The 24271-nt window shown below is 43.7% G+C and overlaps 1 protein-coding gene across 3 annotated transcripts in view; it reads right to left on the bottom strand.

The window, feature by feature from the left end:
• Positions 1 to 15200: 15200 nt before the first annotated feature.
• The window catches only part of ARHGAP25 (Rho GTPase activating protein 25), a 67599-nt gene continuing 58528 nt past the window's right edge, over positions 15201 to 24271 (bottom strand). For all 3 annotated transcript variants that reach the window (XM_015571503.1, XM_006775333.2, XM_015571504.1), the window contains 4 exons: positions 22753 to 22874; positions 21750 to 21946; positions 18357 to 18889; positions 15201 to 16070 (listed from right to left, as the gene is read on the bottom strand). In XM_015571503.1, the coding sequence (XP_015426989.1) occupies positions 15863 to 16070; positions 18357 to 18889; positions 21750 to 21946; positions 22753 to 22874 (1060 nt within the window). In that variant the 3' untranslated portion in view covers positions 15201 to 15862. The remainder of the gene's footprint in view (positions 16071 to 18356; positions 18890 to 21749; positions 21947 to 22752; positions 22875 to 24271) is intronic.

The following is a 24271-nucleotide window of genomic DNA, read 5'->3' on the forward strand; positions in this document are numbered from 1 at the left end:
AGCCCTAGTCCCTATCTTCTTCTTAGACCATCAAAGGATCCCACCATTAACTTGAGCATTCTAGAAGAGGATGGCAATCCTCCAAAGGCCAGACAAGTGACATAAATAGGCAAGGTGGCCTGGTGACTGTGGACCACCAGAGGCTCAGGCTCTGTCTGTTGGCAGCAGCAGCTGTGAGGTTCCAGACAATTGTTGCCACAGTAGAGTTTAGGCCCAGGTGTACCAGATCTTCCAGTGTTTAAGATAAGCTGGAAATCTGGAATATAAAAATTTTGAATTTTTCCATCTGATTCCAGAAAATGTCTACATCCTGGAGAGTACAAATAACGCAAAGCTGTGAGCCAAGTTTGGCCTATAAGTTACTTCTTTGTCTTCTCTGGCCTTGATGTTAGTTGGAACCCTGGGCAAATCACATTCCTCCTGACTAGGACCAGGACTTTTCTCACTGATCCCATAGTAGTGAACATTGTGCTCAGAATTGGAAAATAGTTCTTCTTGAGAGTCAATCTCTCTGTTTGATTCCCAGGTGCTTCTCTGGGTCAATATGGATCACGTGATAAATTAAAAAAAGAAAAGAAAAAGAATTGAAAAAGATGGATCAGGTGCTGGAAACAGTACTCCCTAACCCCCAGTTCAGGGGAGTTTGCCTCTTCTCCTTGGTGCTTTCCCAATAGCATCATTGATGCCCTCCGTCCCCCGCCCCCATAGCCCCGTTAAGGCCCACCCTAGATCTGGCATTATTCCTACAGTGAAACATTAGAATGAGACTTTCTTCAACAAAGAGGCACTCTATGTTGATGGTTCTCAAGCTAGTTTGTGCATCAGAATTATTTGATGAATAATTTTTAAAACAGAGTCCCTGGTTTTACCCAGGAGAATGATATTCAGTCAAAGGGCCTGATATCGGGCAGCAGTTCTCAAACGCTTACTTCTCAGGACCCTTTACATCCTTAAAAATTACTAAGGACCCCAAATAGCTTGTGTTATATGGGTTATATCTCTTTATATTTACTATGTTAGAAATTTAAACTTAAAATTATAAAACAAATATTTATCAATTAATTTAAAAATTGAACTCATTGTACATTAATATTAAGTAACATATTTTTTGTGAACAATAAGTATGTTTCCCAAAACAAAATTTATATCATGGGAAGATTGGCATTACTTTTTAATTTTGCAAATTTCTTCAATGTCTGGCATAGTAGAAGGCAACTAGACTCGCCTATCTACTTCTGCCTTCAATCCATTGCCATATGTTGTTTTGGTTGAAGTAAATGAAGAAAATGGGACCTTGAAATTTGTAGTTGGAAAAACAAGATATATTTAATAGCTTTTTCAGATAATTGTAGATATTACTCTCTAACACTATACTAAAATTTATTTCTTAAGTGTTAAGAGCAAAGTAAAATCTTAAATCAATGAATTCTTTGTACTTAGTTACATTAACATCTATTTACTTTCTTGCATTTTTGTGGGATCTTTTACCCAAGAGTGAAACTATATAACATCATGCATTTGTTATTTAAAAAATATTTGTTCACAGATCTTCTAAATGTTGACACACATTTTTTGTAAAATATTATCACATATCACGTAGCTGTTGGAAAACCCCATTGTACACTCTCACTAGAGAATGAGAGTGATAAAAGCAAATAATGTCTTAGTATTATTATGAAAATAGTTCTGACCTCTATGGACCCTCTGGTATAGCAAAAAGAGCCCTTTCCTAGATATACATAGATTTTACCTCAGGCTGTGCTGCTACCAACTAGCTCAGTGACCTTAAGAAAGTTTCCTCACCTTTCTATGACTCACTTTCTCAACTGCAAAATGGGAGTTTGGAATACGAGTCAGTGTTTATCTGTGGGGCACCACTGGCATTCAAGGCAGAAGGCTTCGTTGTTGTGAGGGACTGTCCCTCATGCTATAGGATATTTAACATCCCTGGCTCTTCCACTAAATGTGGGTAGTGCCATACTCCACACTCAATTATTGTGAAACACCCAGACCCTCAAGAGAACTCTTTGCGGTGAGACAGTGCCTGTAGTCTAGACCTACTGGATTACATAAACTTTAGTTTTCTTCCAATTTTGAAGCCAATTCTATTAGAAGAATTTAACATATTTTAAAATTTTTGATATGTGTGTGCACCCATCTATTTAGATGTTCTAGACATACATCTATTTGATTGAAACAAATGTTTGTGACTACTCTAGTGACATGGAAGGTAACAAAATTAGAAGAGCTAGGGTGGGGGCCGGGAGGGGAAACAGAAACAGGAAAAACATTCACATTCTTTTGGCCATATTTTTACAAACTTAGTATTCTTAAAAATCTTTCATAGTGGCTAGTGCTTTTCACATTCACTGGTGCCACTGACCAGAAGTGTGGAAAGGAAGAGCGAAGCTAGATTACCAAACTTCAGGGAACACAGAGATACCATGCAGTCACCCCTCAGCCAGCCCTGCTTCCTTCTGCTCCTGAAGGGGCAATGCGGCCAAGTGGCTAGAAGCCTGCTGAGCCAGCCTGCCTATCTGAGTGCCCTCACTTGCCAAGTGATACCTACCTACCTTTCCGAAGATTAAATGTGTTAATGCACAAAGCACTGGGGATAATGTGTGCCAAAGGCTAAGAAAGCAATAAATGCCATTAATAGCGTTACTGGGGGAAGCAGGAAGCCCCGCTCCCTCACATTGAAAACCTTCGGCCACCTTTGATGTTTTGCTCACCTTTCCCTGTTAATCTTTCCATCCTTTTCCCATAAAGCTGAACAGAAAGCTGGTTTTATCAGACTTTTATGTGTGCGTGAGGGATGTTGGTTGTAACAGGAGGAAGTGCCATCTTGTAACCTTCCTGGCTTCAGCCCGGAGCTCTCAGGGAGCTCCTCTTATGTCCATTCTAAGTGAGAGCCAAGGAATTCCCCAAAGCCCAATAGAGCTGGCACACAAGGATTTGGGGGGTTGGAACACACATTTTCTTTTTGTGAATCCTCTCCCCTGGATATTTTTTTCCTATTGATTTTTAGAGAGAATGGAAGGAAGGAAGTGAAGGAGGAGGAGAGAGATAAAGGAGGAGGATGAGAGAGACACATCAATTGGTTGCCTCCAGCAAGTGCCCTGACCTGAGTGGGGCCAGGGAGGGCCCGGGGATTAAACCTGCAACCTAGGTACATGACTTTGACTGGACGGGAATCAAACCTGAGACCTTTCGATGCGCAAGCTGACGCTTTAACCCAGCCATGGGCAAACTATGGCCCACGGGCCGGATCCAGCCCATTTGAAATGAATAAAACTAAAAAAAAAAAAGACTGTACCCTTTTATGTAATGATGTTTACTTTGAATTTATATTAGTTCACACAAACACTCCATCCATGCTTTTGTTCTGGCCTTCCGGTCCAGTTTAAGAACCCATTGTGGCCCTCGAGTCAAAAAGTTTGCCCACCCCTGCTCTAACCACTGAACAACACCGGAAGGGCAGAGCACATTTTAAAATGAGGCTATTCTGAAACTGTCTCTGTTGGCAATGAAAGTCCCACCAATACAGGCCAACACTGTAATGAACACTGAGAAGAAAACTCCAGGTTTTAAAAAAGAGACGACCCTTGCCAGGACTTGTCCGTAGGAAGCAGCTGAACAGGTTGGGAGGTGAATCTTGGAGGAGTGCTTCCTCTTCTGAATTTGGCAATTCATGCAAAGTTGTATCTTTTTTTTAAAATATCTTTTATTGATTTTTTACAGAGAGAAAGGGAGAGAGATAGAGAGTCAGAAACATCGATGAGAGAGAAACATCGATCAGCTGCCTCCTGCACATCTCCCACTGGGGATGTGCCCGCAACCCAGGTACATGCCCTTGACCGGAATCGAACCTGGGACCCTTCAGTCCACAGGCCGACGCTCTATCCACTGAGCCAAACCGGTTTCGGCACAAAGTTGTATCTTATTCCTTATCTTCCTCCAGAAAGAAATATTATTTCCCCAATAATTCCTCCAAGAAAGAGTAATATTGGTTGGCACAGTGAAATAAGAGAAGAAACAATCTTTTATTTTTCTTTATATTGTTTTCTTGACATACCTGTCCTTGAGCACACTGCATGCATGGGTGACTGTAGAAGGGTTGGATGAAGAAGGACACTCAGGATGCCCTGTCCACTGTCTCACCCCATCACATCAACACAACTCACTCCCCCAAAGCAATTAAGTCTCTACTTAGGCTAAGGGCCCTGTCTCTGAGAGGTCCATGTGCTCCCAGGTGGCTACATAACTCCTCTAAAATGAGCCCCTGACTCAGGGAGAGAAGCTGCCTTTGCCATCACATTTCTTGAAATTCCCAGCTCTCTCAAGACTGCAGCACACAGAGCTACACAAAAATACAGTGGAATTTAATGAGCCTTGTTTCTCTACCCCTTGCTTTTTTTTTTCTTTAAATCCTCACTCAAAGATATTTTTCTATTGATTTTTAGAGAGAGTGGAAGAGAGGAAAAGACAGAGAGAAATATCAATATGAGAGAAACACATTGATTGGTTGCCTTCTGCACATGCTCTGACCAGGGCCCGGGTTGCGGAAGAGCCTGCAACCAATGTACTTGCCCTTGATCAGAATTGAACCGGGACCCTTCAGTCCGCAGGCCAATGTTCTATCCACTGAGCTAAACCAGCTAGGGCTCTACCCCCTTCCTTGCTTTTGACATCAGTAACTATTTCTTGCTTCTAAGTAATTTTTTGTCTACTTACCAGGTTTCCCCCTAACAATGCTGTGTTTTGCCAGCCTTGTTAGCATGGAACACAGTCTGTATTTGAAACCTGGTTCCACTAGTAATAGTGGTGAGACTCTGGGCTAGTGATGTGATCTCGCCAAACCTCCTTTATTTATCTGTATGCTTATGTATTTAGTTACTTCTTAAGACTATTATCACATTAAATTGAATAATCCATGTAAACGGCTTGCATAATGTCTGGGCTTTTGTTAAAGCTTAAATTTTAGCAATAGTAATAAAAGTATATTTAGCTAAAATTATAACTAATCATGACAAATTATCACAATTTATCATCATCGTAATGATGATTAGGAGAATGGGTGTCAGTATAAAGCCAATCTGCTTTTGATTATTGTAGTTACCACGTACCCTCTTTGGGCTGTTTTTCTTCTATGGAACGAACTCCCTCAAAAGGTTGCTGGGAGGGATAAGTGAGGGGGTGAAAATATTAATAAATAAGAACTCAGGGCCTGGCTAATGGCTAAGTATTCAATAAGCAGCGAGTTTCTCAAAAAGAGAGCTCAGAGGCAGAGCCGCCTTCGCTGCGAGGAACAGCAGGAGCTCAGGGAGGCTCTTCCTCCCAGTTTTCTCGTTCAATTTACTTTATAGGCAAAGTGATTAGGCCCAGTACTGCATCCTGAGTCCACCTACAAGCAAATTCTAAGTAAGCCAGAGGTTCCCAAACCTCCTCAGTTCACAGTGCTCCTCATTGTTTAAAAGGTGGTTTGTGGTGTCCTGGGGCCTAAAGGACTACCCGATGACACCATTTAGTAAACAATTAAGTCTAAACAATTCAGTAAGCATTTACGTCTTAATAATCCAGGAGCTTTTTGAAATAAATACATATACATCAAAATAGCGCAATACTAGTTTTTATTTCATTTTTAAACAACATGGAAGGAGCTCTCGAGGAAGAGTGCTAGTGCAAGAGTTTTTCCCAAGTGGCCACCCTTTCCAGTTTTGCACACAGTAAAGTATGCACTTGATTAAAGATTGTTAGTAGTTATAATTACTAATGGGATATGTGCTTTGGGGCACTGCGCATTTCTCAAAGCTCGGAATCAGATTGGACGCTGCCACTCTCATTTCTTGCTCCACGGTGATTTTTGTGCGACGCGTGCATCTTATCATAACAACAACCAGAAGCTCAGCTTCAGTAGATTTGCTGTCACTGAAAGGAGTACTATAGTTGATTGAATATTAAAGATGTGCGTTACTTCAAGCAGGACTAGGGGATGAGAGGCTGAGGTCAAAACTCCCCACCACAATGTTATCTTCTGAGAGTCTCATTACTCCACACAGCTAGTGGCAAGCGAGGCCTGGGTCCCATAACTGTTGGGAATTGCTGTGTTTCCTTTGAAAATATAAAATATTGCGGTGCCCTTGTGAGTTTGCTAGAGCTCCCAGCACACAGTTTGGGACTCGCCAGAGTAGTCAATTACTGTGTGCCAGGAACTCTGCTACACACGGGGTCTAATGGATGATCGTGGTCTGTGCCCCCTGAGTCTTGCAGGTTAGTGATGAGACCAACATTAATCAACTCATCTTACCTAAACAAGCATTCTTACAAACTGTGATAGTGCAAGGAAGTAAAGCCAGCACTTTGCCAGGGGGCCCCTGTTCTCAGGCCTGAAGGAACACTCTATCCACATGCAGTTCTCAGCAGGTGTTTCCTTTGGCATCCACAAACCTTCAGCTGTACTCAGCACCATCCTTCCCAAAACAATGACTTGGACAACGAAGAAAACCAGTATGTCCAACTTTGGAGAATTTAAAATAGCCATGTTAGTCATAATGAGATGCATCCAGATGGGGTCAGAGAAGCCCATATAAGTCATCTTGTTACCCCTGGTTCTCAGTGATGATATTCAGAGGGGACTCTCCAAGAAAGACCACTCCCTCCCATAAGGCTTTGGCTACAGCTCCTAGAGGTTGGTCCGGGTGAATGTCTGCGGCTTTTAGTAAAGGACGCCTTTTGTCCCGGTCCGGGCAAGCTGAAGCTCACACCCTGGAGGCAGGCTGTCTGGTCTCCCCGGCCTCTGTGCTCCAGGCCTTCACCCTCAGCTGTAGATCCCATTTTCAAAAGCTCACAGCATGTAAAGAATGGAAGAGGAGGGGCAAGGCCGCAGGCCTCGCTTGCCACTAGCAGTGTGGGATAATGAGACTCTCAGAAGGTAACATTGTGGTGGAGAGCTTTGAGCTCAGCCTCTCATCCCATAATCCAGCGATTTTCACTTCATGGTACACGTAAACTAATAATCACTAAAATTCTGCAGCACACCAAAAGGTATGTTATAGTTTTTGCCGATCTAACAAAAAAAATAGGCATAATTTTGATGGACTCACAAAAAGAGTAAGAATAGTAATTACCTACACTTTTTCCTCCAAAGTGACCTTTTAAAAATATTTTTATTTATTTCAGAGAGGAAGGAAGAGGAAGAGAGTGAGATAGAAACATCAATGATGAGAGAGAATCATTGATCAGCTGCCTCCTGCACGCCCCACACTAAGGATTGAGCCCACAACCCAGGCATGTGCCCTGATTGGAATTGAACTATGACCTCTGATTCATAGGTCAATGCTCAACCACTGAACCATGCCAGCCAGTCAGTCCCAAATTGGCATTTTTAAAAAATCAGATGTCAATAGTTATATATAAGGATTTCTAGTACCAAGAATTAACCAATAAGACTCAACCTTATTACTCGATGAGACCAATATGATGTAACTCTATTATATGATCTATACCAGTATATTATGTTTCAAGACAAGGCGTTCACACAGGACAGCTATTGTTGTGTTGTCAATTTTTTTTACTGACAATTAAGGGAAAAGACGTCAGTGCCCCAGACTAAAAAGTCAGGTACTGCCTGTTTTAAAAATTCTTGTGGCACATTGGTTGAAAATCGCTGCCCTAGTCCAAGGCCCACCCACCAAAAAGACGCTCACTGCTCTGTTCTAGCCCAGCTGGGGGTTGATGGAGAGGCATGAACCTAGAGCTCCCACTAGTGGCAGGCGTGGCCCACCACCATTTCTCGACTTTCCATTTGTTTCCTCCCTTATCCTCCTTGGCCAGGCCTATGATCTACAAGAAGCATTCAAAAATGCCATCGTCACCTTTAATGGGACATCCCCCCAAACACTGACAGTTCTCTGTGGACCCACAGGGAAAAATGATGTTTCCGGGCCTTTATGAATGTCTCTTCATTGTTGACACCCAAAGCCTCAGTTACTAGGAGGGAGGAGCAAAGTGACCTCGTTCTTATCACAACCCCTCACGTCTTTCTTTTTCTGAGGCCTGTTAAGAATCAAGAGATGTGGATTTTACACACACACACACACACACACACACACACACACACACACACGATTAGTTTATCGTTGTAGGCTATCCCTGCCTTCTACCAGCTGGGAGATAGATAGGACTGCTGGGGAGTCTGGAATGAGCAGCTTAGAAAAGCTCTACACAGGGATGAAGAAAAATTCTCTCCCCACTCCCTTCCTTGATGATGTTTCTCCCCTGTCTTCCCTTTCTCAGAGTCAGCATGGTGAGTTTGGGGGCGCCCAGCATAAAAGGTACAAGTTCACATCCAGCCCAGGTACAAAGGGTCCCTGTGCTATCATGGGGTCTAGCACAGTTCACTGAGGGGTTAAAACGTAGATTGGGGCAAAATATTTATAGTATTAAAGAACGTGCAACTGTCTGGCATGTCCTGGAAGTTGTCCTGGGCCCCAAAGAAAGACAGTCAAGCTGGGATGAGTGACGTGTTCAGCTGACTTGGCAGCACCTGGGATAACACGGGACCAAGGATGTGGGACAGGAGTACTGCCAAAGGGGCACTCCCTGATCATTCTCTAGGGGCCCACCACCCTGAGTGAAGGTATGTGAGCCTGTTCCGTCGGCAGGCAGGGGTTCCTGAGGCAGAGTCTCCTGACGGAGCTATTAGATGTACAGTGTGCCTGGAAATAGACTCAGTAACCACAGACTTGCAACAACTGCCCCAAGGTAATACTCCTGGTTAAACTTGACCAGGACCACCCACCACCTAGACTAGAGAATGGGGTCATTCTAGAATGGGAAGTCTGTGCTTCTAAGTTAGCAGCCTTCTGGCTCTCTCCATCACTCAACTTTTTGATATTGACCTCTTTACCTACAAAACGTGCTTCTCATCTGCCATAAGTAATAACGGTGATTAATAATAACGGTAATAGCTCCACGTACTAATAAACAGCTATTTTAAGATGGACTTCTTGGAAAATCTCTTGTGATCTCAGAATCCTCTTATCCCCGTTGTCTCTGAGCTTTTAGCAAAGTACATGTGGCAAGGGTGGAATGCCTGAACTTCCTTGTTCTCGAAGGGTGACGCTGCCAGGTCTGCCCCGCTGAGACCGCCTGTGGGAGTGTCCTCTGGCTGCCTTCTGGGTGTGAGCTGCGCCCTGTGCCCACTGGTGAGCAGCCAGGGAGCAGGGCGTGGAGGGCAGACTGTGACTTGGAGCTGTGCCTGCCCTCTCAGCTACACAACTACACATGGCAGCCCAAGGCAAGAGGCACTCACCACCTCCTCTCCCCAGAGTTCCACATGGTGAGCCCCTTCTGCCTTCTCATCCTCTCTGCAGGTTTCTAACCACTGCACCACCCCACCCCACTTGGCTATGATCTTCAGTTCAGTGGTCCAGGAAGAGGCCTCGGCCTTGGGTTGTGCTTTCTGTGGAACTCCCGTTTCCTGCCAGGTGCGAGCTTCACTTACGTTGTTGCCTCCTTTCTCACTTCACTTTGCTTTCCAGTAAATCTGTTTCCAGTTGGCCACGCATGGCTATTAATATGTGGGAGCAGACTAATTTGCCAAAAGCCAGTGTGTCAGATGAGCGATTCACCCAATTACTGGAGATCGCCTGAAGTGTTAGCATTGCCCTCACGTGCCCTGAGCTCATCTCCAACCCCAGAAGCTGTCAGAAAATAGCTTCCTTCTGGATGTGAGACAGTTTGCAGAGCCACAATGAAAGGCAGGAGCAACAGCAGAAGCCAGGCACTTCGCTGTAAGATGGGGATACTGCTATCTAGCTCTGGGGTTTGTGAGGATTAACTCAGTCAATACAAATAAAGCACTTAGAACAGTCTGGCAGGCAATAGTCAGCACCCAATAAATGTTAGTGATTATTAGTATTAAAACAATTGTGACTTAATTTAACGCATGCATTTAAATTATATGACTTAAACTACACTAGGTGAAAAATAAAAATAACAATCTAAATGGGAATGTCAGGACAAGAAGATAGACAGAAATCACTAGGGCCAATTCAGTGGTCTATACCCTTGGCTTGTCCTTTACCAGGGAAGGAGAGGGGCTGGAGATTGAGTTCAATAATCAATGGCTAGTGATTTAATCCAGCATACCTATATAATGAAGCCTCCATAAAAACCCAAAAGGATGGGATTCAGAGAGTTTAGGGGTTAGTGAATACACGGAGATGCAGGAGAGCATAGAAACTCCAAATCCCTTTCCCCATATCTTGCCCCATACATCTCTTCCATCTGGTTTTCCTGAATTATATTATCCTATCTAATAAAGAGGGAATATGTTAATTGACCCTCACATCATCACAAAGATGGTGGTGCCACAGCCAATAAGGAGAGAATATGCTCATTGACTGCCCCACCCTCAAATATGGTGGTGCCCACAGCCAATAAGGAGAGAATATGCTAATTGACTGCCATGCCCTCAAAGATGGCAGCACCCACAGCCTCAAGATGGTGGTGCCCAGTCCCCTCAGCCCTGCTAGGGCAGCAGGCTCATGCCTGTCTCTGGAGTCCCCTCAGCTTCCAGCCGACCCAAGACGCAGGCAAGCCTTAGATGGTGACTTCCCAGCCACCCAGGGCTGGCCCAAAGTTCAGGCAAGTCTCAGATGGTGGCTGCCTAGCTGCCCAGGGCTGCAGAGGCTCAGTAACCAGGGCTGGCCGAGGCTTGCACTGCCGGCAGTGGCAGCAGCAGAGGTGTGAAGGGGTGTTGCCTTCCCCTGATCACCAGGTCACCTCCCACCCCTGAGGGCTCCCGGACTGTGAGAGGAGGCAGGTGGGGCTGAGGGACCCCCGCCTCCAGTGCATGAATTTTCATGCACCAGGCCTCTAGTTTTATAATAAATGGTAATTTAGTGAATAAACAGGTTGCCTGAGTTCTGTGAGCCACTCCAGTGGCTCTCAAATTCCATGGATTTGTTCATGAATAAGTTACTGTTATATTAAGATTTCTGGGTAACATTGTCAGGTTCAGTTTTCCCCATTTGCAAAATGGGTATATAACATAAATCTACTTTCTCTCTCTCTTTTTTTAAATATTTTGTTGAGTTTTCACAGAGAGGAAGGGAGAGAGATAGAGAGTTAGAAACATCGATGAGAGAGAAACATCGATCAGCTGCCTCCTGCACATCTCCTACTGGGGATGTGCCCGCAACCCAGGTACATGCCCTTAACCGGAATCGAACCTGGGACCTTTCAGTCCGCAGGCCGACGCTCTATCCACTGAGCCAAACCAGCTTTGGCAAATCTACTTTCTCTTAAGCATCTCTTATCCTAAATGAGTAAATACATGATAAGCCAGCAAGTTGGGCAGATAGAAGTTTAGTTGTGTTGATTGGACATGTAAAGTGAGAGCTGGTAGATTTAATATTATCATTATAATTGACTTGAGCCAAACGCAGCAGTTTTACAGGTAAAAACCTTGTTTAATAACACTGTCTACATATTAAAATTAATAGGGAAGTTTTTTAAGAAAAAGAAATCATGGGCTCCACTCTCTGCTCCAAGATTCTTATTCAATCAACATGAGGTGGGATGTGAGCATCAGATTTCTTCTAGAAATTCCAGAAGGGAATTCCATTGTGCAGCCAAGACTGAAAACCATCTTAGAAGAGCATCAGTAATGCAAAGTAGGTGAGAATGACATCACATAAGGTAGATCTTGGTTGTGACCAAGAGATGAGCTCCCTCTACACTCTGGAAGCACTCGGCAACTGATGTTCAGCGGGTTTCAAATCATGATCAGGGGGAAAAGTCACTTAGATAAAAGCCAAGAATCACGAGAATCACGGAAGGGTGGGTTAAAGGAGCCCTCAAAAATTACCCAAACTTAATTTTCTACCTGATTGCTGCATGAGCACCAAAGTGAAGCCAGAAGGGGGGCCTCTGGGCCTCAGTTTTCCTAGCCATTAAATGAGCAGGTTAGATTAGATAAGTGTAAGGGTGTCTTCCACTGCTGTTATTCTAAGATAGTTTTCAAGCCTCAGAGAAAAGAGATGTTGACATTGCCCATTCGTGTTGGTATTCTCTGCGCATTCCTTGTCGGAAGTCACTCAGCAGCTCTCTCTGATGCTGGCCAAGCGCCGGCCTGGGCCCCTCGAATGAGAGGCAGCTGGATCTTCATCCTTGAACTTCCCTCCACCCAGTCTTCTCTGGCAGGATGAAGGCTTTCATGAGAGTCTTGTGAAGGCAGCCCGTTTGAAGTGCAGGGCAGCCTCTGAGTGATCTCTCTGCTCCCAGCCAGCACATGGCCTGACCACTGATGGCATCTGCAGAGGAAGTGGTGGAATGGGGAAGTTTACATGACGACAGTTCATGCACATCTTCCTGTCTTGAGTTAGAGGGAGCCCAGCCAACGGCTGCTGTGCCCTGATGCTCCTCGCTGCGCCCCCCCCACCCCCCAGCTTGGTGGCCTGAGGCTTCCTCTGAGTCTCCTGTCTCATGCTTTTCTGAGGGGTGGGCCTCTGAGCAGGGCTTAAGGAATTGGTCAAAACAACAACAAAAATGCTTATTGCTTACATCCTCTGCAGCAGGCTGTGTACTAGCGATGTCACCCTGGATCTCTCCAGGCCTCAGAGTCTGACCAAAATCCATTGGGAGGGAATTGCTATGGTCTGAGTGTTTGCTCCCACTACAAAATTCAAATATAGAGTTCCAAGCCCCAAAAGATGGTGATATTAAGAGGTGGGACCTTTTCACGGTACATAAATCATAAGGGTGGAGCCCTCATGAACTGGATTAGTGACTTATAAAAGAGATACCCAGCCCCCTCACCATGTGAAGATACAAGGAAAAGTCTGCAACTTAGAAGGAGCTCTCATCTGGCCCTGATTTTAGACATCCAGGCTCCAGAACAGTGACAAGTAAATACCACCCCGTCTGTGGTATTTTGTTAAAGCATCCTGAACAGACCAAGGCAGGAGTCATCCCAGCCAATCCCCTAATGCAATGTGTCCTCTCCAGTGCACACACATGCTTGAGGTTGTGAGGGAAACTAAGAATTTAGCTGGGAAAAAGGCAAGGGGTTTTAAAACGTGATTGAAGATCTTTTTAGGCTCTAGGTCTCTGTGCAGATAGAAGAGGTGGTAAGGTGAAGGGGGTGGGTGGCTGGAAACAGGCAGATTGAGTAGGTATTGCCCATCGAAGGTCTTTGAAAGTGAAGATGGGAGCCCCAGAGTCCAACAGAGCACCGATGACATAGGTCAGTCTCTGAGTTCTGTTTCCTAGAAACTAGCACCTTGGTCCAGGTGAAGCCACCTTGTCATGCATCTTATGTGCACCCTTTCAGGGCATTGAAGACAGTAGCACCTGACCCCAGATCTTTCCTTGCCTTTCCTTGGACTCGTGAGATCCTAGAGTCCTTGGAAAACTCTTCCTTGTGCTCCCCTTTTATGGGAGTTGGCACAGGACCAAGTTGTGGCAGCTAAAGCAAGCAGAGTTTCCTCTTATCATGAAGAGGAAGTGACACTCCAGCTTCTGAAGCTGGAATGGCAGTTCTGTTGTCTCATTGTATTGGTAGACGGGGTAGGACCAGAGGCACCGCGAGATCAGGAGGGAGTTTGAATTCGAACGTGGCCTTTCCACTCAGCCCAAGCTCTCACTCCAAGACCCAGTGTGGCCTTGTAACATGGACCTCCAAACAATAAACTCCAGGGCTTCCTCTTTGCACCTTCACACAAATGTTTGCTCCCTTTGGAACTGCGCTGCCACCTACTTCCTTATTCAAGGTTTTAGCACCCAAAGAATCAGTGTGAGGAACCCATGGGAGAACATGGGAGGGAACATACGTCTGGCAGAACTGCACACACTCATCAATGTAAATTAGGTGTTCATGAGTATTTCCATGTTTGCTACTCTGTAATTTAAAAACTATAAACCCCAGGAAACCAAATGTTTTATTGCTTTAATATGTTCAAAATCATTTCTCCGCCTCCCAACCTTCTGCAAGCAGGCCTCTGAGAGAATGTCCTAGGTTTTGTCTTCACCCTCCATCAGTCTGGTCCTCAGGGGGCTGGGATGGGTGGAGCAGGGCTTGAGTAGCAGGATGGAGAAACTGTCCCCCTACCCCTTTCTCTCTGTGAATAATAGGTTATGGCCACAGGCAGGAAGAAACTAACCAGGGTGAAGAACAAAGAGAGGAGGAGAAAAAGTAAGAAAACAGAAGGAGAAAATAAAAAATGGAGGAGACACAGATGCTGGGGAAGGCTGAACTGTCACTGTGGTAACCATAGGTTTCAAGTCACTAATTAAGCCACGAAGCTTCCAGAGTCAAGTGAATGTATGGGAGCAATGGGATGACATATGAAGCCAGTGCAGATAATACCTGCAGGGAAATCAAGCCAATGGTCTCCAGAGCTGAAAGCATATTTGAGAACATCTACTTATATTTATTTTTATCGGATTATCCAATTTCTGTTCATGTTTTATAATATATATGACATAGTGACATGTATATAATTTATAAGTAAATAAATATTTCTATATCGGGGTGGTGAATGCTCAAATGTTTTCTACTAATGTGGTACATGGTCAAAATAGCTTGGAGGTCACTTACCTAGAAAACCATTAAAGACTCCTCCATCCTAGCTGGCAAGGCCTGGGACCTCACAGAGGTCTCTACTAGGTTGGCTTAAAGAAATAATCAGCTGTCTAGAAAGGTCTAGGGCAGCCGTGAGCAAACTACGGCCCGCGGGCTGGATCTGGCCCGTTTGAAATGAATAAAACTAAAAAAAAAAAGACCGTACTCTTTTATGTAGTGATGTTTACTTTGAATTTATATTAGTTCACACAAACACTCCATCCATGCTTTTGTTCCGGCCCTCCGGTCCAGTTTAAGAACCTATTGTGGCCCTCGAGTCAAAAAGTTTGCCCACCCCTGGTCTAGGGCCTCATGTCCCTTTTTTAAAGGGTGAAATCACTTGTATTTTGGTGAAACAGAAAAAAATATTATTAATATGACTGTCACTACCTAAACTCGCAACCATCCTCAAAGGAAGTCACATCATAGCGGGTCCGCCCTGTACAACTATGGCCACTGAAAGGCAGGTAAGGACCAGAATCCAGTCTGTGCCCCGCTCACCAAGCCGTATGCCCCAGGGAAAAGGGCCTTTTACTAACTCTCACAAAGGTGTAGGAATCAACAGCCCTGCTTTTATTTATTTGTTTTACTTTATTTGAATATAATTTTCTCATGTATGTTGCTTTCATAAATACAGTTTATTGCTCATTTTCTCTTAGTCTACTAATAATTTTGAGCTTCCAGCTCCTGGAGATGGTGCATCATTGGGAAGTGTTAAAATGGGGCTCTGGCTTTAGCAAGGGCAGCCCCTCAAAACCATGGTGAGCACTCAGAAGCTGAAGGTCAATTTCAGCCTTTCTGTCTCAGAGGTGCCCGCGGCCATGTGACTAGGTGAGTTGTTCCACACCTAGACAACAAAGAACTAAGCCTCAGTCCAGCTTCAATTGGAGACAGCCTGTTCCCTGGGTCCTGAGATGTGGCCTGGCTCAAATGTCTCCATCGGACATAGCCATCCAGCCAGAGAAAGTTCCAAGTCACTCAGCCTGAGACGAAAGTGGAATAATACAATCCTTTTGGACACAGCCACTGGCGGTCATGGATGTCCACATATGTCCCTGCTCACCCTTATCTTCCTGAAAATTCCACTGATTTATTTACTGGGAGATGTGATGTTTTCCTCCCAAATGTCCTCTCTTCTTAGGGAGTAATTTTGCTTCCCAGCTGTCACATAGCAAGGAAAAGGGGAGCTGTGTTGGGCCTCTGTGGGCTGCTTCCCCTGTACTCCTGGGATTCTCATGCATCAGCTTTGGGCTCCTTCATCGATTTGACAAATTCCTTGACTTCTTCTTCCAAGGTTTTGTTCCTCCTCTCAACATCCTCCCGGGAGCGCTCCATGTTGCGGAGGCTGATTTCCAAGGCTGCAGACTTCTTCTTTTCCTTCTCCAGTTCTTCATTGAGCCTCACCACCTTAGCCCAGACGTCATAATTTTCCTTCTCAAGGCTACAAGGAAGGAAAGAAATGAATGAAAGAATTGAGTATTACCTCTAGACTCCCCCTTCACCCTTGCTCACACCCTCCTCTGTCCATTTGCCTTTCCACATCACAAGACCCATACCCAACCTGTACCACTTGTTTACGTCCCAACCCCCACGTGAGTATTTCCTAGGAAACTGAATTCCCACAGCATGTCTGAGCCTGTTTTGCCATTTAACACCATCTTGTGACATCTCTTGTATTTGTTGTTCATGTCATTGTATGTTTTATGTCTTCCACCCAATAATAGTCTTTAAAAGAAGGGACTACATCTAATTATATTTATTTCAAAACCCCCTCCCAGCACCTTGCATTAGTCCTGCTCAATAGAAATATTGATTGACTCCTGAAGCCCCATCCACGTTCCACAGATTCCATTCCCAACACCTTTGTATACTTAAGAGCCTTCTCATCGTGCTTCAACAGTGAGTATGGACCAGCGCCTTTCCTTAGTAAGGCCTCCTAGGAACCAAGATTTGGAGAAGTACAGGGAGCTTCCCTTTGGAGCAGCAGTCTTGGCAGTGCCACCCTCACTTCTGAATCCTGCTCCAGGTGAAGAATCTGTTGGATTCCTGAATTCAGGGGCTTTTCACTGGGACTGGCCAAAATCCTAATCTAGTCCCAGGTGGCCCCCTGCCTGGCTATGCTGAATTAACTCACAAGAATGAGAATACATATGCCATTTCTCAGCCAAAAGAAGGGATTTCGGGCTTGTGGGAAGATTGTGTGATTAGAAATGTGCTTCATAGTTTCATTCTGAGAGGTACTGCCTCCCTGCTCCCCCAAATGCCTGATCATTTTACATGGAGACAAGCTCCCATCTGAGCCCATGCCTGACTTCTGTCTTCAAGGGCTTTGCCCCGTTCTGCATATAATGCCTCTTGTCTACCACTTCCTATTGCTTCTTAAAATTAAATCAGTCTCATTCCTTCTGGTCCTCCCATTACAAAGCTCGTTTTCTTCTCCAAATTCTCCATATACCTCTTGCTTCGGGAGACATCTCAAATGAGACATTATGCTACATCCTGACCAGTGATTTCAGTGGAGAGGTAAGATCTGCATGGGCTTGGGAGCTGGTTGAAGCAGGTGCAAATCCCAGCCCCACCAATAATTAGTTGTGTGACCTTCAGGAATCTTTTTGCCCTTCCTGACCCCCCATTTATTCTGTAAAGTGGGGATATTACCTGTTTCAAAAGATTGCTGTGGAGATTACATGCACAGATGTGTCTGAAGCATGAAGCTTAGACACTCCGGACTGTTTCTTCTCTCTCCACCGAAGATGGGAGGTCCCTGATGGTGGATTCAGAAGACTGTTCCGTTCAGGAAGAGGGGCCGCCTCCATGGCAGACAGTTCTTTCCCTGCCCTGTCAGTGGCACCCATGTTAGAGTACAGTGTGAGTCTGCTCCAGGATGCTTTGGTCTCTGCCAAGGCGTCACACCAGCCTTTTAGTTCTACCAACTACTGATTTGTGCTCTGGCCTCCACGTCCCTGCCCTCTCTCCTCTCAGTGACTTCCTCCTGCTCTAGCCCACCACTGGTCTGGTGCATGAACACCTAGACCTGCTTCCTTCCTCTGCCTCTGCACCTTTGGTCTCCCTGCCTGGCCTGCTCTTCTCTCATATGTAGACCTGACTTGTTCCCTCTTCTCCTCCAGGCCTTTGCTTCAATGCCATCTTCTCAGAAAGGTCTTCTTGACAACCCTATTGGAGCCTGCTTCTGGAATCCCTCAACCTCCTGCCCTGATTTATTTCTCTCCATGGCATTTTCTACCATTGGGCATAGCATATATTTTCATTACTTATTTGTATGGTCTGTCTGTTCTCGCTAGAAGGAAAGCTCTATTAGCACAGGGACTTTTGTCTGTTTTGTTCAGTGCTATTCCCCAATAGCTGGGATGTCACCTGGAGCACAATAGGTGCTCAATCAATATTTTCAGAATGGATAAATCACACTAATGTGAAAAAAGTTTTAAGTTTATCTTAATTTACTAAGCATGTTGAACCTTAAAGAATTGCTATTTAGAAAGTTGATGAAGCTACGTAATTTTTCATGAATTTAATTTGAAGCTCAGAGTTTTCACTAGCTTAGCCACTCATCACTCCCTTTACCCTTTTTTCTTATCAGGCCTAACTGCTAGAGATTACTGTATTCTCCAAACTGAAGGTTCATAATGTCACTTCTCTGGCAGATGAGAACAATCCCTATTGCTTCTTACGATGGAAGCTGAGTGGCTCCCCTCTGCATGTGACTTACCTTTTAATCTGTTCCTCGTAGACTTGTTTCTGTGTTTCTATTTCCTTTTGCAGCTCCTGGACCATCTTTTGCAAAGACTCCAGTCCCTCTTCTCCACAGTTCTTTGTCCCAGGCCCGGTTTCAGAGTTTGGGCTCGAAAGAGTATCTCTCTTGGAGTCGCAGGCATGGGAAGCGAGTGCACCTGCTTCATTCCCAGGGGACCCCGGCAGGGTAGGGATGTTATCGTAGGTGGAAGTCCTCTGGGCATCAGAAAAGTTCTGCACACCTTGAGACAGTGTTCTCCTATGCCCCTCCCCGGCCTTCGCCTCTGAAGACGATGACCAGAACTCATTTTTAAAGATCTCCACTTTGCTGCTGTTGGCACCTTGAAAAGCTGCTGTTAAGAAACATTTCCGATTAGGCAGGGTCTGAGTCCTTTTTCGTGATTGCAGCTTCCAATCTCCTGGCTTTTCCCTGGGAGTTTTGCTGCTGTGTTCTAGAAACATGTCACTTGGCTGTTGTTCAGTGGGGCTGGTTGCTTCTGAGTCGCTGGCCTAGAAAAAAATGGCCATGAAAGTTACATGGGTTTTTCCCACTTGTGTCATGTTCCCAAGAAAAAAAAATTAGAGGCTTGAAAGAAAGCATCTCTGGGCAGCACACCTATGAAACTCTTCATTAGAAGACCATCTATTCATTGGTCACATTAGTTGATTATCTGACTGGCATTTTTTTTCTGAAAGGACATTGCACTTAAAGGAACTCATATTCTAAAGGTGAAGCCCTGATTAAAAGCATTCTATGTTTAAGGTAAAAGAGTCCTAGGCCAGGATTCTTTTATAACTTTAGGATGGGCAGGCTTTTCTAACTAGGACTCAAAATCCAGAAGCCATAAATGAAACATTTGATAAATTCAACCTACATGGCATGAGCCCCCAAACTTAAAAGAACAAAATTAAAACAAAGAAATCACCACATGCTAAATCATTTAAGAAATGACAAAATGGCAAAAATATTTGCAAGGCATATCACTCTCCCTAATATATAAGGTTCATAAAAATTGCGAAGAAAAAGACCAATAACCAATGGAAAAGAAAAAGACCAATAACTAATGGGAAAAGGACAAGATAAAGAGCTCACAGAGAAAAATGCAGCGGGCCTTTACATATAAGAAAAGATATTTGGACTCTCTTATAATAGGAAAACTTAAATTAAAATTACTGACAAATCAGTTCTCACTTATCAAAAGGACCCCCACCATAAAAGAACCCAAAATCTGACAGTACACCTCTGCTGGTGAAACTGTAACACCTCTGCTGGTGAAACTGAAGGGAAACAGATTATTTATACATCACTGGTGGAAGTACAAAATTGCACAAACTTCATTTGATAATTTTAATGAAAATTACACATTACAAATCTATGTACCTTCTGAGTCAGCAATCCCAGTTCTGGGAATTTAGCCCAGCAATACATCTGCCTGAATACAAAATGAAGCCTAGTCAAGGTTATTCATTGCAGCCTTATTTGTAGTACAAAGGAATGAAAACCACCTCTATAGGGTGGTTTTATCTATAGGGGCTGGTTAAGTAGATTATGGTTCAAGAGTGGAACACTATACACCTGCAAAAACATAAGGTCATATGAGGTAGCTGTCTATGTATTAACATGAAAAGGTCTCCAGTATATATTGTTAAGTGGAAAAATTCAAGTTACAGAGTGGAGTGTGTGTGTGTATGTGTGTGACTGTATGTATGTAGAGAGAGAGAGAGAACTCGAAAGAGATTGTTATATTTTGTGTAAAAGGGAGATACATAACAATTTAAATTCATATCTGCTTATATTTGCATAAAGGAACACTGGAAAGATAAATAAGAAACTAAAAAGGCAGGGAAGGATGGAGTGGGTGAAGGTAGAGGAGGGATCGGGACTTCTCAATGTAGCTTTTTTTCTTCCTTTTTATTTTTTTCAGTTAAATTAAAAAGGAAAAGAAAAAGACCAAAAAAAAAAAAAAGAATGAGTCTTAAACGTAAAATCTGAACATAAGGGCTGAAACTCTTCTTCTAACGCTTCTGCTAATCAACTGCTTCAGCAACCTCGTCTGGGGTCAGAAGCACCTGGGCCTTGAGGTGAGAACTAGATCAAAATCTTATTCTGTAACATTCTAGTGCTGCCACCTTGGGCCATCTGGTCGACCTCCCTGAGACTGAGGTCCTGAGACATAAAATGTGCATGATAAATTCTACCCAATAGATTTACAGTGAGGAGTCCAGAGCTGATCTGTTTACATTTCCCAGCAAAGTGCCTGCCCAGAACTGCCCACCTGTTACCATTAAAGAGAAACCTGTCAAATGAGCATAACAATAGCTAATCTGAAGCACTTCTAGGATGATGCCACTATACAAGGTATGAGCATTTCTAAATATTAATTTAATTTTTGAGTGTTAGTAAGATGCATTGTGTCCAGACTTTACCTAAGAAACATCACCACCAACCACTACCTACTTCCCCCCCACCCCCCATTCCTTTCTTAATCATCCTCAAGAAAGATTAAAAGTATTATAGGCAACTTACATTACCAGGTCAACCCGAAATTTGCAATTCATTCCTTGGTCACACATAATGAGTCAGGCTGCTATATAAAGTTCACATGTTCTTTTATAAAAAAAACTTGTTTTATAAATATATAAAACATATTTGACCTTTGTAAGTTGTTGCCCTCAAACAATCTAAATTGCAGAGTCTGCAGAGTTTTCTGACATTGGGAACGTGAGCCCCAAGCCCTCGGTACAAATGAGGGGGTTGACATTGCTGAGACAGTTTATCAGAGAATGGGAAATATTACACGAACACATCACATGCTCTGAGAAAGAAATCACGTTTCATGGGTTAGCAGGAAACCAGTTCTCTCTGGATTTTGACCTAGAATTTTCAATAACCCTCACTCAGACATTTACAAGGTGGTATATCTCTTTTCCCATTGAACATCTCTGGACTGTGTTTTAAAGTGTATCCCTCCAGAGTGAGCTTCAGTGAAGAGTTCCATTGCTCAGTCATTGGCACACACATCATGAATCTCACCTCCAGGATGCAAGCAGAGACTAGGCTTTGAAAGAGGCCAAGCTTTCAAGATGCCCGGGATGGGAATGACTGGAGGTCGGGGGAGGGTGTCAATTGGGGGGAAAGGAGACATATGTAAAACTTTAGACAATAAAAATAAATGAATGAATGAATGAATTAATAAATAAATAAATAAATAAATAAAAAGATGCATTCCAATGAGTCTGTACCAGCTGTACCCATAGCCACAGCATCATCAAAAACTCCCCCAAATTGCCACCCACAGCAGCTCTTACATGGAATGACCTGGATTAAAGGACAAGTCTAATGGAAGGCCGAAGGCTCCCTGCGCCTTACCGTGTTACTGAAGCTGTCTGTCCTAGAAATTGGGACGTCCTCAGAGGCATCCCAGCCCACAGAGCTTCGAGCCACTGGAGGTTTCTTGGGGTCATTTTTGGGAGCCGGGGGTGACAGGGGTACATCCTTGGACTTGGGGAAGAGGACTTCATGGTCTCTGATCATCATGGTCATCACTCTTTGGATTTGAGGAGTCCCTGAAAGAAGAAGAGATTCGTGGTGCTGGACCATGGCGTAGTCCTCAAAGGCCTCTATACCTATGGGATGTCTCCAAAAGTGTCTCTAAAACCACAGCGCCCCAAAGGATCTCATTTTGCTCCTCATAGGACTCTTCTTAATTGCTTGGGGTAGGACTCTGTGGTGAAAGGGATGGGCTAGAACAAACACGTGGGTTGGAGTGAAAGGTGGTTATTTTCAGTTTACACCCCACTGGCTCAGTCTTTAATCAGGAAATTAGCAATCTAACAGCAAAGAAAATTAAGACATGTGTCTCTCCTAATGTGGTCTTCAATGTGACATGCGATTTTTATTGCGCACACAGTTGAATACGTGCCAGGCATATTGCCTCCCCAAATCTATGGCAGACATCAGTTCTCTATGGCAGGACTTTTGCTCACTGATCCCAGACACAGCCTCCGAAGCCTTTTCAACACAGCTTTACAAGTGCTCTTTTTGTGACTTGGCTTATAAAATGAAACTTGTTTACTCTCTCTGGCTAAGGGTATTTAAACATAATAAAAGATTAAGAAACATTAGCTAACTGTTTTTGTGCCAGCCTATTATATGTACTGTGTGACCTTTATGTAAATCTTTAACCACTGCTGTGATCTGGAGAATGGACATAATTCCTGCCCTGCCTACTTCACAGGGCTATTTTACAGTTCAGACAAAATAATCAGCTGAAAATTCATGGCAAATTGCAGATCAGTGCCCAGACATAAGGGCTAGTGTCGTAACTGTCGTTAGTTCCTCTGCATCTGTCTTACCACAGGACCATCCTTACCCCTCATAATCACAGCAGGGTCTTCTACCTTTGACCTGATAAGATTCACACCAATCACAGTAGCCAGGTTATCCACGCTCATCTTGTTCACAGCACAGTTCAGCTGGATTTCATGTAGGAACCTGTGAACAGACAGGCAATCCCAGAGTAAGAAATAGGAATTTGCCAGAAGAAAGCATTTCTAGGTACCAATGAAATCTCCGAGATGCATCCTGATTCTCCTTCTGATCTCAAGAGTGGGATCAGCCTGCTCTTCCCAGAAGAGTTTAGCTTCACCCCCAAAGATTCAAGATCAAGGAAGAATAGAAACCAGGAGGGGCCAGCTGAGGTGGTGGCCTTGGTCTGGGAGCAGGGAGGGGAGTTACATTGGCAGAAGGCAGGATCCAGTTTCAGGGAACTAAGAGGAGACTAGAAGGACCAAAATGGGCATTCGACTGCTCCTTGTCCTGCCTTTATAAGCTTATCTCCCATCATGCCCAAGTCTCCAGAGAAGAAAATCTCAGAGATGGGAATCCCAGTGCCACCTAATCTTACCCTCCAATTATAGCACCAAGTATCTCAAATTCTCAGGTGCTCAATAATTAACAATTTTTACTATAATTCTACCCAGTTGAGGCATGCACTTCTTATTTACAATTAAAGAAAACTAAACAGCCAACAAAGGAATTTCTACTTTTTCCAGAAACCATTTTTAAATGGATAGGCTGGAGCAACATAAAATTTGAAACACAGAGAAATGATCAAATAAATGCTGGTCTGTCCAAATGAGAAAAGCTTATAGAATATTATGAAGTTATTTATAATCCTATTGTATGACATAGGAAAGTGTTCACAGTGGAACATTAAGCCAAAAAAGAAAGCAGGGTACAAATATATATATATGTAATTCCAATTTGGTATAAAAATTGTTCTAGTAAATTTATATTGATGAATGTAAAAATCAGTCATAGAGACAAACCATCCAGAAGGAAAAACACTCAGGTCTTAATAGTGATTTTTACTGAGTAAGGAGATTGTGGGGTAATTTTTATTTCTTCTTTACAGTATGTTGCATTTTCCTGGTTTCCAAATCAAGCATATATCACTTTTTATAATCTGGAGACTATAACAAATGATTTTTTTTAAATTAAGATAAATTTCAGCTCTGTCTGGCATGGAGATCCAGGCTCCCAACTCAGCAGGTCTGGGTCAATGCACATGTTACATGCTGCCACAGAGATGACACATAGCAAGTCCTCAGAAAGGGGAACTGAAATGTATGCCTCTGGGGCACTAAGTCAGGATGATGGGAGATAATTCTAGAAAGATGATAAAGATTTCGGTTCTATTGCATATCCCAGGGCTCTGAGCAGTGCTGAGGAAAGCCTGAGGAGGAAGCATGTACATTTTGTATGCCGATCAAACTTTCAGTGGGTCCTTTAAATTATCTTGTGGACACAGGAAACTACCTCGGAGCTATGTAAATACAGTTGACCTTCCAAAGATCTGAACTAGAGTCTCTGAGTTCACAGAGACACTC

The sequence above is a fragment of the Myotis davidii genome, unplaced genomic scaffold (genome assembly GCF_000327345.1).
Source record: "Myotis davidii unplaced genomic scaffold, ASM32734v1 scaffold247, whole genome shotgun sequence".
Taxonomy (NCBI): Eukaryota; Metazoa; Chordata; class Mammalia; order Chiroptera; family Vespertilionidae; genus Myotis; species Myotis davidii.